Below are 15368 nucleotides of genomic sequence, written 5' to 3' on the forward strand. Positions count from 1 at the left end.
CACACACACACACACACACACACACACACACACACACACACACACACACACACACACACACACACACACACACGCACACGCGCACACACACACACACACACACACACACACACACACACACACACGCACACGCACACGCACACACACTTACAGTAAAAGGCAGGGTCTTTCATGAAATGGTTTGATTTAAACCTGAATTCATACCTGAAGAGCAGTTGTCAAAGTTGAGGTCACCCAGAACGACATCAAAGGCTACGAGCTCTTCAAGAACTTTCTCCCCTCCAGAATGTTGTGCTGAAGCTTGGCGGAACTCCACGCCCCATTGAAGTAACAAGTCCAGCTGTTCACATCGAACGGATGAATCACCTGGCCAAAAATATAGAGAAGTAAAGGTGTCATCAACGTTAACTACCTGACGCAGTTTGACACTAAAACATGTACAAAGACTGGTTGTTATGACCTCAGCAAAATGTTAACACAACCAACCATGTCACTTTCATCTAAAAAATAGGTAGATAGGTCGACAAACATGACACAAGCATTCTTCACATTTTTTAATGCTGGAAAAATGTATCAAATCAATCTTACATTTCAACATTGGCGTCGCTAAGGATTTGTGTCATAACCTGCGGCACACATTTCTATTTTCTGGAATAGATGCCAAGAAAATGGAAACAGACCTGCATTTCACGTACAATTCACCGTGGGTACTGGCAAAGAATAGGAACTTGAAGGACCGCATATTTAAATGCTACGTGTAAATTATGACAATTAACATGCTGTAAGTGTGTCCCATATCTTTAGCGGCTGTTATGGCGGTTTCTCATTATGGCATGGTTTATTCGGTACTGGGTCAATCAAAGTCATGGAGTTTATTCAATACATTGTAACATGTAGAATGACATTGTAAAATGAAGACTGTAAAGAGCAATACATTGGGGAAACTAAACAAATGCTCAAAAAAAGATTTTATCAACATCGTAGGGACAATGCTCGCGGGCCTCAATCTGCAGTACATCTGCACCTAAAATCTAGCAACTACTCATTTGATGACACTGAAGTTAAAATCTTACTAAAGAAAATAGATGGTTGAAAAGGAGTAAAATAAACATTTTTTGTAAAACAGCAAAAGCCTTTACTAAATTGCTATGGTGGTTAAAGGACAACATCGACATCACTTTTTTGTTTCCTAACTGGCATCAGAAAAACGTTTTATAGCCTCTAAAGTACACAAAACACGCAGTATGATACTTTTAGTCAAATGCAAAACTCCAATAAAAATGACTTCAAGTGTCCAGAAACTACTTGAAATTGAAACCGGAAGTGGGCAGTTTCAGAAGGTCCCGCCCCCTTCTCCGTGGTGTCACGCCAAAACGTCTTGCCTTGCTCGAGAATCAAAACAATGGCTTCAGATTCGGGTCTTAAAAGCCGAGTCGAGTCTTAAAAGGTAAAATCTAGCTCTATGCGGTGGAACCTTTGTGAAATACGCTCAGTAGAAGTCATTTGAAGCCATTTGACAAATTATGGACACAACTTGTCCGGAGACGTCGGTTGTCCTTTAAAGGTTTAATTTAGACCGTGCTTGCAACAGACTTCTTAGGTTGTTACCATGTCGGTTTAGTCATGCTAATGAGGTGATACCAGTGCTAATGAGGCAATCAGTGCCGAGTATAAAACATTACAGGTAATCCGATAGGAAAAAAGAGGTAATCAGATTGGCTTCAGGGAGTAATCTACTGCTCCCCCAAGTTTAGGGCGGGGATTTATTAGAGCGGAGGTATGACACCGCCACCTCTGTCCATCAGGGCAATATACTGTATAAGGCCAAGGTTACGCGCACAACTTTAGTTCGGTGACAAAGCTCTCTGGATGAGGAGCGAAAAAGAAAGTACAGATGACGGCTGAAGAAACCGACATATGTAGCCAACATATGCATTTTAATAGTAAGCTAATATAGCTTAAATTGATACATACATAATGTGTTGCCTTTGTGGCTGAAGTGAGGCTGTGGCTGAAGTGAGGACAAAATGGTGGAAGTTGAAAAAGGAAGAGTGTTGCGCGACATTTAGGAAGGAGGTAAGACAAGCACTGGGTGGGCAAGAGGTCCTTCCAGATGACTGGCAAACTACAGCGAACATAATCAGAGACACAGGTGGGAAAGTACTTGGTGTATCGAGTGGAAGAAAGGTAGATAAGGAGACTTGGTGGTGGAATGGGGAGGTGCAGGAGTGTATACAGAGAAAGAGGTTAGCAAAGAAGAAGTGGGACACTGAGAGGACGGACGAGAGTAGACAGCAGTGCAAGGAGATGCAGCGCACGGTTAAAGTAAAGGTGGCAAAGGCCAAACAAGAGGCCTATGATGACTTGTATGCTAGGCTGGACAGCAAGGAAGGTGAGACTGATCTTTACAGGCTGGCGAGACAGAGAGACAAAGACGGTAAGGACCTGCAGCAGGTTCGGGTGATTAAGGATAGAGATGGCAATGTATTAACAGGTGCCAGTAGTGTGATGGCAAGATGGAAAGAGTACTTTGAAGAATTGATGAATGAGGAAAATGAGAAGGAACAAAGAGTAGAAGACGTGACTGTTGTGGACCAAGACGTAGCAAGCATTAGCAAGGATGAAGTGAGGAGGGCGCTGAAGAGGATGAAGGGGGGAAAGGCACTCGGGCCTGATGATTTACCAATCGAGGTATGGAAGTGTCTTGGAGAGGTAGCGGTGGTGTTCCTGACTGTACTCGTGCCCATTTTTAAGAACAAAGGAGATGTGCAGAGTTGTACTAATTATAGAGGAATAAAGTTGATGAGCCATACAATGAAACTCTGGGAAAGAGTAGTTGAAGCTAGACTAAAAGCGGAAGTGAACATTTGTGAGCAGCAGTATGGCTTCATGCCAAAAAAAGAGTATGACAGATGCAATGTTTGCTTTAAGAATGCTGATAGAGAAGTACAGAGAAGGTCAGAAGGAATTGCATTGTGTCTTTTGTAGATCTGGAGAAAGCGTACGACAGGGTGCCCAGAGAAGAGCTGTGGCATTGCATGAGGAAGTCTGGAGTGACCGAAAAGTATGTCAGAGCGGTGCAAGACATGTATCATGACTGTAAGACAGTTGTGAGGTGTGCTGTCGGTATGACGGAGGAATTCAAGGTGGAGGTGGGACTCCACCAGGGGTCAGCTCTGAGCCCCTTCTTGTTTGCTATGGTGATGGACAGGCTGACAGACGATATTAGACAAGAATCTCCTTGGACCGTGATGTTTGCAGATGACATTGTGACCTGTAGCGAGAACAGGGAACAGGTGGCGGAGAAACTAGAGCTGTGGAGATATGCCCTGGAAAGCAAAGGAATGAAGATCAGTCGCAGCAAGACGGAATATATGTGTGTGAATGAGAGGGATCCAAGTGCAAGAGTGATGCTACAGGGAGAAGAGATAAAGAAGGTGGAGGATTTTAAGTACTTGGGGTCAACTGTCCAGAGCAATGGAGAGTGTGGAAAAGAGGTGAAGAAGCGTGTCCAGGCAGGCTGGAGCGGCTGGAGAAAAATGTCAGGTGTGATGTGTGATAGAAGGGTTTCAGCTAGGATGAAAGGAAAAGTGTATAAAACAGTGGTGAGACCAGCCATGATGTTTGGACTGGAGACAGTGCCACAGAAGAAAAGACAAGAAGCAGAGCAGGAGGTAGCAGAGCTGAAGATGTTGAGGTTTTCTTAGGGGAATGACCAGGTTGGATAGGATCAGGAATGAGTACATTAGAGGGACAACTCATATTAGAGGCTTTGGAGAGAAAGTCAGACTGAGATGGTTTGGACCAGATGTCCAGAGGAGAGAGAGTGACTATATCGGGAGAAGGATGCTGAGTCTTGAACTGCCAGGCAGGAGACTGAGAGGAAGACCGAAGAGGAGGTTTATGGATGTGGTCCAAGAGGACATGAAGGTAGCTGGTGTGAGAGAAGAGGATGCGCAAAACCGGGATAGATGGAGGACATTGATTCTCTGTGGCGACCCCTGAAGGGAAAAGCCGAAAGGAAAAGAAGAAGAAGAATGTGTTGCCTTCATTATAAGGCTTATATCATGGTATGTTTTTTTTTGCGGCTTTATTTTTTTATTCTAATATGGAATAACGTTTTGGGTTGCAGACCCCCAGGTTAGACCAATATTAGCCATGCATTTGAAATGCATAGCTTCCTGAGGATTTAGGCATTAGAGGTGCAATGTATGCCTGATGTTACCTGCCAGGCAGACAGAAATAAGGGGCAGACGTTTTGAGGCACTCAACAGGACATGAAGTACATCATTTAAGTAAGTTGTGGAGTATATAGTACATAATAGTTGTATATATAGTTTATTTTTTTCCTCTGCAGATCTTAATGCATCCTGTTTTATATATGAGGGCAGCTCTTTATCGTTTGTATGTAATTTGGTTGGGGGCTTATAATACTATGATACCCTTACAACTGAGCAGATTTCCACGCTGACGTTGTGGCCAATTTCCAGCAGCTCATGTATTTTGTTTTTCTACTTTCATTCCTTTCATCCCTTTGCTGCTGTGAAATGTAAATTTCTCCACTGTGAGACTAATAAAGGCATATCCAATCCAATCCAATCCAATTTCCCATGACCATAGCTGTATCTCTGGGTCTGTTCTTTCTTTGACACAAACAAAAAAGGTGGGGAGTGCTAAAAAAAAAAAAATCTGTATCATCCATTTAAAGGGATATCAAAAAGCAAGGTGCAACAAAGGTGCGCAAAACTTGAAATCAACAAGCTGTGTAAAACGTAACACAACTGATCAGTCCAATGTCTGTCTACTCTGCTTCTTTGCTGAAGTCAGTTGGTGGTTAAAAAACAGACACACAACAGTTATGCATTGTTTTGAGACAAACCATCAGTGCCCATTTTCATTGATTGAATTGCATTAAAGTGCTGCAACATGGTCAGCGACAGTTCAGTCTGAAATGGCACACAGGTAAGGAAGTGCCTCTGAGCATGGTTTGGCAAAAACAGCTATTTCAGCGTACTTAGTTGTCTCGTTATTCATTTCGTTGCATGACATGAGAGATGAGATATCCATTATTAATCTCATATTGGAGAAATTGCTAACTTGCTGACTGCTAACTAGTCCAATCCACTCCTCGCATCCCCCTCTAGGAGAACAGCCATTTTAACCCTGAACACAATTAACAGTAGAAAATATGATGGATGATTTAGTATAACATGAACATTTGCTATTTGAGTGCCCACATACTTCAAACGATGAGAAGGTTTCTTCAGCCGTCATCTGTACAAAAGTGAAGGTTTCGGACGTTTCGCCTCCTATCCAAGAGACTTCGTCAGCGAACTAAAGTCTGACTGGTCGTATCGGCCCCATTTATATATCCCTAATGTCCAGACCTAGTGGTGCCGGACACAGCTATGATAGGTCCCTACTCTCAGGTTGGGGGGGGGGGGGCGCGGGACCCCCCCCTGTGGCCCCACTGATTGTTCCTACATTCCTGACTAACGATTGGCCTATTACCCCCACTCCCCCCGGTATCACCTCATCAGCATAACGACCCTCATCAGCATTGCGAAAGTTGCCTAACCTGTTTTGCCTGAGCAGGCTATTGTATGAACGATCCAAATTGAACCTCACACCACCAGACCGGTTTAATGAAGGATTTTGTTGTTTTATAAGAATCGCCTCTTTTACCCCCCTTTCAAACCATCTATGTTCTTTCGCTAAGATTTTAACCTCATTGTCGTCAAATGAGTGGTTAGTAGCTTTTAGGTGCAAATGTACTGCCGATTGAGGCCCACTAGTATTATCCCTGCGATGTTGATAAAGTCTTTTTTTGAGAATTTGTTGAGTCTCCCCAATGTACTGCTCTTTACAATTTTCATTCTTACAATGTATGGAATAAACTACATTACTTTGTTTTTCATTTGGTAGCCTATCTTTTGGATGCACTAATTTTTGCCTTAACGTGTTTATCGGTTTGAAATAAGTAGGAATTTTATGTTGCCAAAGGACTCTTTGTAATTTTTCAGAAACTCCTGCAATGTACGGTACTGCTACTCCTCTCCTTTTAGAATCTTGAGAATTATTGGTTTCGTTCGCTATTCTTTCTTTCTGACATTTGTTGAATGACCACTGAGGGTACCCACAGTTAGTGAGTGCTCTCCTGATATGTTTTGACTCCTTTTCTCTACCTTCAGTGCTAGTTGGTATTAGTTTAGCCCTATGCTGGAGGGTTCTGATAACTCCTAGTTTATGTTGTAAAGGGTGGTTAGAGTCAAAAAGTAAGTATTGGTCAGTGTGCGTAGCCTTCCTAAAGACTTCTGTTTTTAGCGCTCTGTCCTCTTTTATAATTACTTTACAATCCAAGAAGGCTAGTTGGTTCTCTTGAATGTCCTCACGAGTAAATTTAATGTTGAAGTCTACAGAGTTGAGATGATCTGTGAAGGATTGAATTTCTTGTTTCTTAATTATGACAAAAGTATCGTCCACATATCTAAACCAGTGTCTAGGTTTTTTTAGAACCACCTCAGATTCAATCTTAGATGTAGACAGAGCCGGTTAATTCCTAAATGCTTGAAGCAAGCACCCCTGGAACCCGGATACTTAGCCGACAAAATGCAACAAAATTATACTAGGAAAATTCTAAATTTGCGAATTAGGAGACTTAACATAGAGATAAAAAACAAACAGTCAGAAATAGAAACTTATTATCAGCGATTACAAACTAATCTTACCCACAAAATCTATCAGGAAGTGTGTGAATTTACTAAATCCGGTTATATGAGGCACCACAGCAAAACCAAAGAGAGACAAAAGGGTAAATTTCAAAAATTACTTTTACTGAAACAATCTCAGCTACTGGTAAACGCGTAAAATTAGGTATGAACAGTTTGCAAGGGAGAATTGGATCAAAAATTTGTCAGACAGAGATCTCTCAGAGACAGAAAAGGCAGTACTTACCAAAGGTTTAAATTTCTCAGTGACTCCTAAAACTATACCTACAATAGATTATATCACAGCTACTGAATCGGCTATTAAAAATAACAAACTTTCGTATGCAGAGGCAGATGATCTACGCATTAAAATATCAGCTCTTCTCAGTAGTGCCAAACTTCCTCCGTCCAACATAACATTAGAAGAGAGAAAGGCGTTAACTACTCTACAAAAAGACAAAAATATTACTATTTTGCCAGCAGACAAGGGCAGATGCACAGTGCTGCTCAACACATTGGATTATGAAGACAAAATAAATAGGTTAATCAGTGATTCTAACACGTATGAGCAACTAAAAAGGGACCCTTCCAATAGATACAAGAAAGAAATGATTGACTGTCTCCAAAAGCTAGAGAAAGGTAAACATATAGATAAACAGATGTATTTTAGATTATACCCGGGAGAGGCCACGCCATGTATCTATGGCCTGCCAAAAATACATAAAGAAGGGTTCCCCCTCCGACCCATTGTTTGTAGCATTGACTCCTCTACATACAATGTAGCCAAATATTTAAAAACTATTTTAGCTCCGTTGGTTGGTAACACAGAATACCACGTAGAGAACACCACAGGGTTTGTAGAGAGGATCAAAGACCTCATATTGGAACCTGAGGAAACTTTGGCATCATACGATGTGACTTCTCTCTTTACATCTGTCCCAACCCCAGCAGCAGTCTCAGTGGTGAGGACGAGGCCCCCACTCCCCCCGGTGATACCGGGGGGAGTGGGGGTAATAGGCCAATCGTTAGTCAGGAATGTAGGAACAATCAGTGGGGCCACAGGGGGGGGTCCCGCGCCCCCCCCCCCCAACCTGAGAGTAGGGACCTATCATAGCTGTGTCCGGCACCACTAGGTCTGGACATTAGGGATATATAAATGGGGCCGATACGACCAGTCAGACTTTAGTTCGCTGACGAAGTCTCTTGGATAGGAGGCGAAACGTCCGAAACCTTCACTTTTGTACAGATGACGGCTGAAGAAACCTTCTCATCGATGGACCACTCCTGTACGACTGAGAGCTTACACAGACACATACTTCAAATTAAGGACATACTTTAGGGCTGAAATATATTTTATACTCTTTAGTCATGTTGTTCCTCATCCCTCGCCCCATTTCTTCTCCTCCCCCAAAGGGCCTTTCGTTGGTTCTATCTTGAGTAACCGTCCTGGCAGTGCTATATTTAGACCTGTGAGAAATGTAGGAAGTTCTCAACATATCATGCAAGAGTGGGAGACACGTTTCGAGTAAAAAGGAAGCAGCCATTGACCAGAGCTTCAAATAGTATTCTGATGTTCTGAACAGCTTGAGCCAGTCACCAAGGGAACAGACAGTGAAAGAACGCAGACAGTGGAACAACGCAGAAGAACCCTCTGTCATAGAGGAATGAAAATGTGTTGTTCTGGTAACCCACTCGGAAACAAATAACATATTTGTACTCTTGACAAACATGGACATTGAAATGGAAATCACAAAGTAAAATTCAACTCTACAAAATAAGGGTGAAATAAGAACGGTTTTCAACGTTCTCGAGGACATGATCAGGAGCATTACCTTCTATGGCATGGAGGTGGGTGCATGTGAGATATCCCACAACTCTCTGCTCTTGATTGGAGGTGCCCACGTGAACCTGGAGCCACAAGAATGATAGGATGTCAATAAACATATCAATTTGAAAGTTATGGGAAATGTTTACAAAGATATGAGGTTCATCCCGCAGCTGCGTCGGTTTTCTCCAGGACCTCCAGTTTCCTCCCACATTCCAAAAACATGCATGGCAGGCTGATTGAACACCCTCAATTGTCCCTAGATCTGGGTTCTGAATGCGTATAGTTGTATCTTCTTCTTTTACTTTTGGCTTTTCGCCACAGCGAATCAGTGTCCTCCATCTAACCCAGTTCTGTGCATCCTCTTCTCTCACACCAGCTACCTTCATGTCCTCTTTGACCACATCCATAAACCTCCTCTTGGGTCTTCCTCTCGGTCTCCTGCCTGGCAGTTCAAGGCTCAGCATCCTTCTCCCAATATAGTCACTCTTTCTCCTCTGGACATGTCCAAACTATCTCAGTCTGGCCTCTCTGACTTTCTCTCCAAAGCCTCTAATATCACAGCTGGTCTCACCACCGTTTTATACACTTTTCCTTTCATCCTAGCCGAAACCCTCCTATCACACATCACACCCGACATTTTTCTCCAGCCGTTCCAGCCTGCCTGGACATGCTTCTTCACCTCTTTTCCACACTCTTGGGGAGGAGATCTTGCCACAAGGAGTTTAAGTATCTGGGAGTCGTGTTTTTATTTCCATTTTTATTTGATGTGTATGTATGTATGTGCATGTAAAATGATACACACACCAAACATGATCTGGGATGGGCTCTTGCTTCATGTAATTCTAATCATGAAACATGTTATCGAAAATGGATTAGTGTACATTATTACTTTGCAGTGGCTGAAATAAGATTTTTTGTTTTTGTGGAAACTAGAGTTCCCATTATCCTGTATCTTAGGTCCAACTGCTCAAAAACAGCAAAAACAACATTCACACTCAACCAGAACTAAAATAAAATATAAAAGAGAATAAATCATATGACCTTGATAAAGAGGGCTCCTTTGGCTGCCAGGGCATCCTCTCCTCTTCCATTGGGGTAGCACTCAAAGCGTGCATCCAATATTGGGTAACGACTAGCCAGCAGCAGGCCACTGTTGAGGAATTTGAACCTGGAACAACAACCCTTCCAACCGTACTGTCCAACATCACTCAGCACATAAGGAAAGTAGCGATGCAACTGCTGCCGGAGGCGAGTTGTTGAACTATGGTCAAACACTTCCTGTAGGGCAAGGAAATCCAAGTTGGCAGGAAAAAATGCAGAAATGTCATGATCAAATGCCTCATCTCCGTGACGGCGCTTTCTACCAGGGCGTTTAAATATTGAGGTGCGAGGCACGTGAGAGAGGGTGTTGTTGGACGATGTCACGGTGCAACCATCGCCTCCTGAGTGACGAGCGAGAGATTCTCTTGAAGCGGTCATGCTGCCCACATCGCCACCTGTCCGCTCCCCAGACGGATGGTTTCCTATCTCTGCCTCTTTTGGATGGGGGTCTGGCTCAGGGGCACTGATGCTGATTTGAACACCTGAGGTGTGAAGTGGACACTCTGGTGATGTTTTAGCTTGTGTCTCTTTTCCGTGCATGGGGCAGTTATGATTAGCCTGTGTCTCCTTTCTGTGCAGAGGGCAGTCGTGATTTCCATGTGTCTCCTTTCCCTGCATAGGGCAGTCATGATCATGATGACCGGTCCCACTATGTGCCCCTGTGGAGTGCATTGGACATTCTGGAACCTGCACCAGAGCATGTAAAGGGCAGTCTGAGATGTTGTTTGCCTCCACACAGTGTTGGGCGTAGTCCACTGTTGTGCTTGCTGTATCTGAGTGAAGAAGGCATTCAGAGGTTCCGTGAACTTCTGCAGAAGGATGAACCGGGCAGTCTGTAGCAACTACAGGGTGAATGGGACACTCAGCGAGTGGCTCATTTTCAGTCTCTGCTGGGCCTTTTCCAATATGTGTCTGATCTGTCCGCTGGCCCAGGGAAGATGTACGACGAAAACCTGTGGCTAAACTGCTGAAGGAGGCCGCACTAATGGATGAGACACACCAAGAGATAGAATGACAGAGTATCATAGACACATAACTTACTTTTCTGTCAAACCTGTAAACCTGATATTATCTACATACCTGATTGAAGTGTTGGTTGGTGAGTCAATGTAGATTTTAATCTGAGGTCGACAGGCACCATTTCTAATCCTTTTGCCCACTTCTCGTGCTCTTCTCTGAGTGTCAGAAAGGTTGTTGAACCTGGCCAGGGAGTCAGGCAGGAGGCAAACGTTTGCGCTGCAGAAACAGAAGCTCTTGCCCTGACGTTTCCAGTCCCTGACCCCAACAAACTCTGATGCAATATCACCTTGCTCATCTTGGCTCTTTTCTAGTCTGAAAAAGACAGGGGAAAATAGTCTCAATCATCAAACTGCTGGTTTAATCTTATAAACGTTTGAGTATACCATAAACACGATGTCAAATTCATTTTTGTTGGATCTCTTTTCTGAAAGTATAAACCAAGGCTGATGTGTTGTTTGCTGACATTTCATTTACATTGATTTTTTTTAACCCACATTATAGACTAGCACTGTTGATCAATAATAAGTTCTTTACATTGAAAATAGAAATGGAGATACGGCACAAAGACAACTTACAATACAACTTACAATACACTAAATGTGCACAAATTCCATCTAGTGACTCCAAAGACCTAAGAACTAGCTCAAAGTACCCGTCACCACTAACCTATGGTAGGTGTACAGGTAGGGTTGACGGATGGCCTGCAGGGGAGCCCAGATGACAAAGCCGAGCAGAGCGAAAGGCAGAGAGGCGAGGAGCAGGAACAAGTAAAGAGGCGCCATTATGAGGACACACAAAGTAAGGAGAGAGCAAGGGTCCTGAGAACGCTGGCGCTTCTCGAGTGAAGTAGCCAGGCAGGAGGCCAGGAGCTGATCCAGGAGCCAGTAACAGGGGAAAACCAGGCTCCATGACAAGCCATCAAGGAAGTGAAGACAGGAACTGGAGTAAGGGGTGATGTGAAGGACCATCTCTCTATCTCTCTCGACCTTAAAATTACAACTTTATTTCACTTTATTTCTCACACTCTGATCAATGACTACTAAATAATGAGTTGTTTCCCCAAGCATCTGAAAGAGTAAAAACAAACAAAAATCAAGACTCCTTTCAAATTGATAAAAGTCGCAGTACATGATTTGGACTTAAATGTTCATCGATTATCTTTGGCATTTATACCATCTGCAGAAGTCAGTTTCGTCTCATAGTGATTGCTTCATTTTCCTTGATGATGGAGCTATTCTTGCCAGGTCTCCGCTGACCTCATGAGGAAGCCACTTAACATCGCCATTGTCTCAGGACCTAGAAATTGATAGCAAAGAGAGGGGAGGGGTTATTGACATAATTATAGCTTCTTTCCATGTAAAAATGAAAACTGTTTTTTTTTTTGTCATAACAGGGAATTGTAGTGTACCATTTCACAATTTTCAGCTCTCCTAATAAAACAACTGAAAATGTGAAAATAAAAGGTATTATTATTATTATAAAATTATTTTTCTAACATATTTAGTATTCATGACTTATTCACTAAATCAGAATCAGCATCATCTTTATTTGCCATATATGTACAACACACAATGAATTTTTCTCTGGTAGAACACGCTGCACCAGTATCATTGAATCGTCCAATTGTCCGTCTCCATATGTGCCCTGCCATTGACTGGCAAGCAGGTCAGGGTATAATCTGACCCAAAGTCAGCTGGGATGGCCTTAGCAACACCCTGTTCTGTTGAAAATGGAGGGATGGATGGATGGATGGATGGATGGATGATGCAATGTTGCTGTTAAATCTCGCATTTAATCTCACATCGTGTTGAAACATTCATGTATTCATTCGTTTTCAGTCCCACTTTATCCTCACGAGGGCTGCGGGGGGTTTTGGAACCTATCCCAGCTGTCTTTGGGCAAGAGGTGAGGGACACCTTCAATCTGTCGCCTGGCACAGACGAAAAAACATTCATGCCCACACTCACACCTCGGGAAACTTTGGAGTGTCAATCACCCTGCATATTGATATTGTATTATTGATTTATTCACATTCTTTCTGTGAAGGTAAAAAAGCAAAAAGAAAATCAAACACTAACTTTGATTACGTGTTGTTAATTCTGCAGCACAAAAAAAGGTAAACATACCCCTTTTCAGTCAGTAATGATACTTGACCTGCCTTCATATCCTTCAACATCAAGTGACAGAAATGCTTCTTTGTGGCCGGCTTGTATCCAAAAGAAATAAAAATCATTGTTGTGACGTTGTAACCCAACTTTTCTGTGACTCCCCTTGTGGAAGACAGTGTCAAAAGTGTCTGCTGGTGGCACTTCATTTTCGCTAAGCACAGTATATACGACTGGATGCCAAACCCAGGTCCAGGTCAAGCTCCAACCCCATGAGCATGTGTCCAGGTCCCTGGTCAAACACAGTGGGAAAGACACATAACATATGTCAACCACTCCCCGCAGTCCAATACCCGCCTGAGAAACACCTTTGGCATCCTCAATCATCGAGACTTCCCTCCTCTTGCTGGAGTGCCGACAACTTCTACACCATCCAACACACAAGCCAAAATGAAACCTTCCCCATCGGATCCCCTCTTCGTAAAATCCTGCACACCCCGCCTCCTCCATTGCTCACCGTCACTCTATCCAGCTCCACACCACACTGTTCTTGGTTTCCTCCCACACTCTTCTTCCCACACTTCACCACCACTGACCAAACCTATACCAAGATCCACTCTCCCTTCACCCACCTCTGCCTGCCCCCTTTACCTTCTTTTTCCTCCGACACTGATTGTTGGCGACTTCATAACCCGGAACCTGTGGTTCTTGAACGCAACAAAACACCGCTTTCCCGGGGCCACTGCTCCCGTCATCCTCGCAAACCTCCCCAGCCTGCTTCATCCACTCCAACCATCTCTACATCCCCACCGACATCAACAAGCCTTGCCTCATTAGCCGAGGTCATGGGGTGGCCTCAGGCCATAAAACAGAGTTTCGAAGCAGCACAATATCTACCTCACCCACTGAGTCCTTTGAACATATCACCTTAACATTCCCTGGACCTCCCCCCGGTAATTGCTGTAATTTCCGCCGTCAGGCGGTCTGTCGTGACGGCAGCATGGTCGCAAGCCTTTGGTAGCCGTACAGGACTGATGTGATGGCGCAGTTAAAGGACAATGTGCTGTACTCCTTGAGTGGCGAATTGATAATGGCACTTGACAATGAAGAGGCGCAGGTTTTCCTCCTCTTCAACCTTCGTGTAAAATTAAGCATTCTGGTTCAATCACTTGTCTAATGAACAATGCTGTTATCTGTGCTGGATAAATATCAGGCTGATATTCTATAATAAGAGGTTTTCTCCTTTTCAGGTGGGTAGAACGCACATCAACAGACACTGAATTTTGAAAATATCTGTCATGTATTCATGTTTCAGTATTATGGTCAGTCATATTAAAGCTAATATCCTTAGCTTTTATAATGTCACAAATGTATACTTGTATATTTAGCAAAAGGCATTGACACTTTATTTGCATGCTGAAATTATCATCTGGGCAATACACCTTAGCGTGTTTTACATACTTATAACAGCTCCATCCTTGTAAGCGTGCACTATATTGATCAACCTCTGATCTGTACGGTAGATGGAAGTGAGTTTTAAGAAATTAATATAATTTAATGTTTCGTCTGTCTAAGATGCTTCTTCAGCACACTAAAATCTCACTGGTAGTTTTGGCCCTCTATATATATATATCCCTCGTTGTTCTAAGTTCATCCTGTCTACTTAATATCTAATTTAAAGCAGATTCTTTACTTACAGACAGTGTATTGTAGGTGTTCAAATACAGTAAAGTCTCGTTATATCGATATTCAAGGGAGTCCGAAAAATATCGATATAACGAGACTTTACTGTCCCTGACATGTTTCGGTGTCTACTTCCGCCTTCGTCAGAGTGTCACGGATGATGTTGTGACGCGCCATTTTCAGCTGGTGTTGCTATGACGGCGTGACCTACCTGTCAGATCTGATCCAATGTTGCCTCAAAATGGCACTTATAATTCTTTAATCGATTGTATGCTATTGTTGTCGCCATTGTTGAAGACGGTAGAAAATGTCGTCTGCTACACGGGAGCTGGTCACGTTACAAACTCACGTCACCACGTCACGTGACCAAGTCGACCAATGGCGCGACCGATACAGCGACCGATACAGCGCAGCGACCGATACAGATTTCGATAATGGTGGTACTGTATAGAAACCCCTAAGCAAATATCGATTCACAGTAAGTATCTTTTGTATCGATATCTACATAGCAAAATGGCCGGCGGGAGATGAAAAAGAGCACCGTAGTAACCGGATTATCGTAAAAACCACAAATCGTACTAAACAGAGCTAATTATACATAAAAAGACTAGAAATGTGCACGGGAAATGAAAATAGTGTCGTAATAAGCAGTATTATCAATATAAACGATATTGATATAACGAGACTTTACTGTATATATAGGGCAAGAGCTACCAGGTAGATTTTAGTTTGCTGATGAAGCCTCTTGGATGAGAAGCGAAACGTTCGACACCTTCAAAGCAGTACAGATGACGACTGAAGAACCCTTTTCATCGATGGACCACTCCTGTATGACTGAGAGCTTACACAGACGTGTTATTGTTCTTGTTCTTGTTATTATTTTCTTATTCACTTGACTTTTACTTTACCGTGTCTACTTCCTTA

General features: G+C 43.1%; 1 protein-coding gene across 3 annotated transcripts in view; it reads right to left on the reverse strand.

The window, feature by feature from the left end:
• smpd3 (sphingomyelin phosphodiesterase 3) overlaps positions 1 to 15368 on the reverse strand; it is a 41823-nt gene that overhangs the window by 11901 nt on the left and 14554 nt on the right. For all 3 annotated transcript variants that reach the window (XM_088995763.1, XM_088995764.1, XM_088995765.1), the window contains exons 2-7: positions 11830 to 11952; positions 11323 to 11723; positions 10717 to 10968; positions 9577 to 10618; positions 8540 to 8615; positions 205 to 366 (exon numbers count right to left, since the gene is read on the reverse strand). In XM_088995763.1, the coding sequence (XP_088851889.1) occupies positions 205 to 366; positions 8540 to 8615; positions 9577 to 10618; positions 10717 to 10968; positions 11323 to 11624 (1834 nt within the window). In that variant the 5' untranslated portion in view covers positions 11625 to 11723; positions 11830 to 11952. The remainder of the gene's footprint in view (positions 1 to 204; positions 367 to 8539; positions 8616 to 9576; positions 10619 to 10716; positions 10969 to 11322; positions 11724 to 11829; positions 11953 to 15368) is intronic.

The sequence above is a fragment of the Hippocampus bargibanti genome, linkage group LG05, assembly GCF_051943395.1.
Source record: "Hippocampus bargibanti isolate YZ-2025 linkage group LG05, ASM5194339v1, whole genome shotgun sequence".
Classification (NCBI taxonomy): Eukaryota; Metazoa; Chordata; class Actinopteri; order Syngnathiformes; family Syngnathidae; genus Hippocampus; species Hippocampus bargibanti.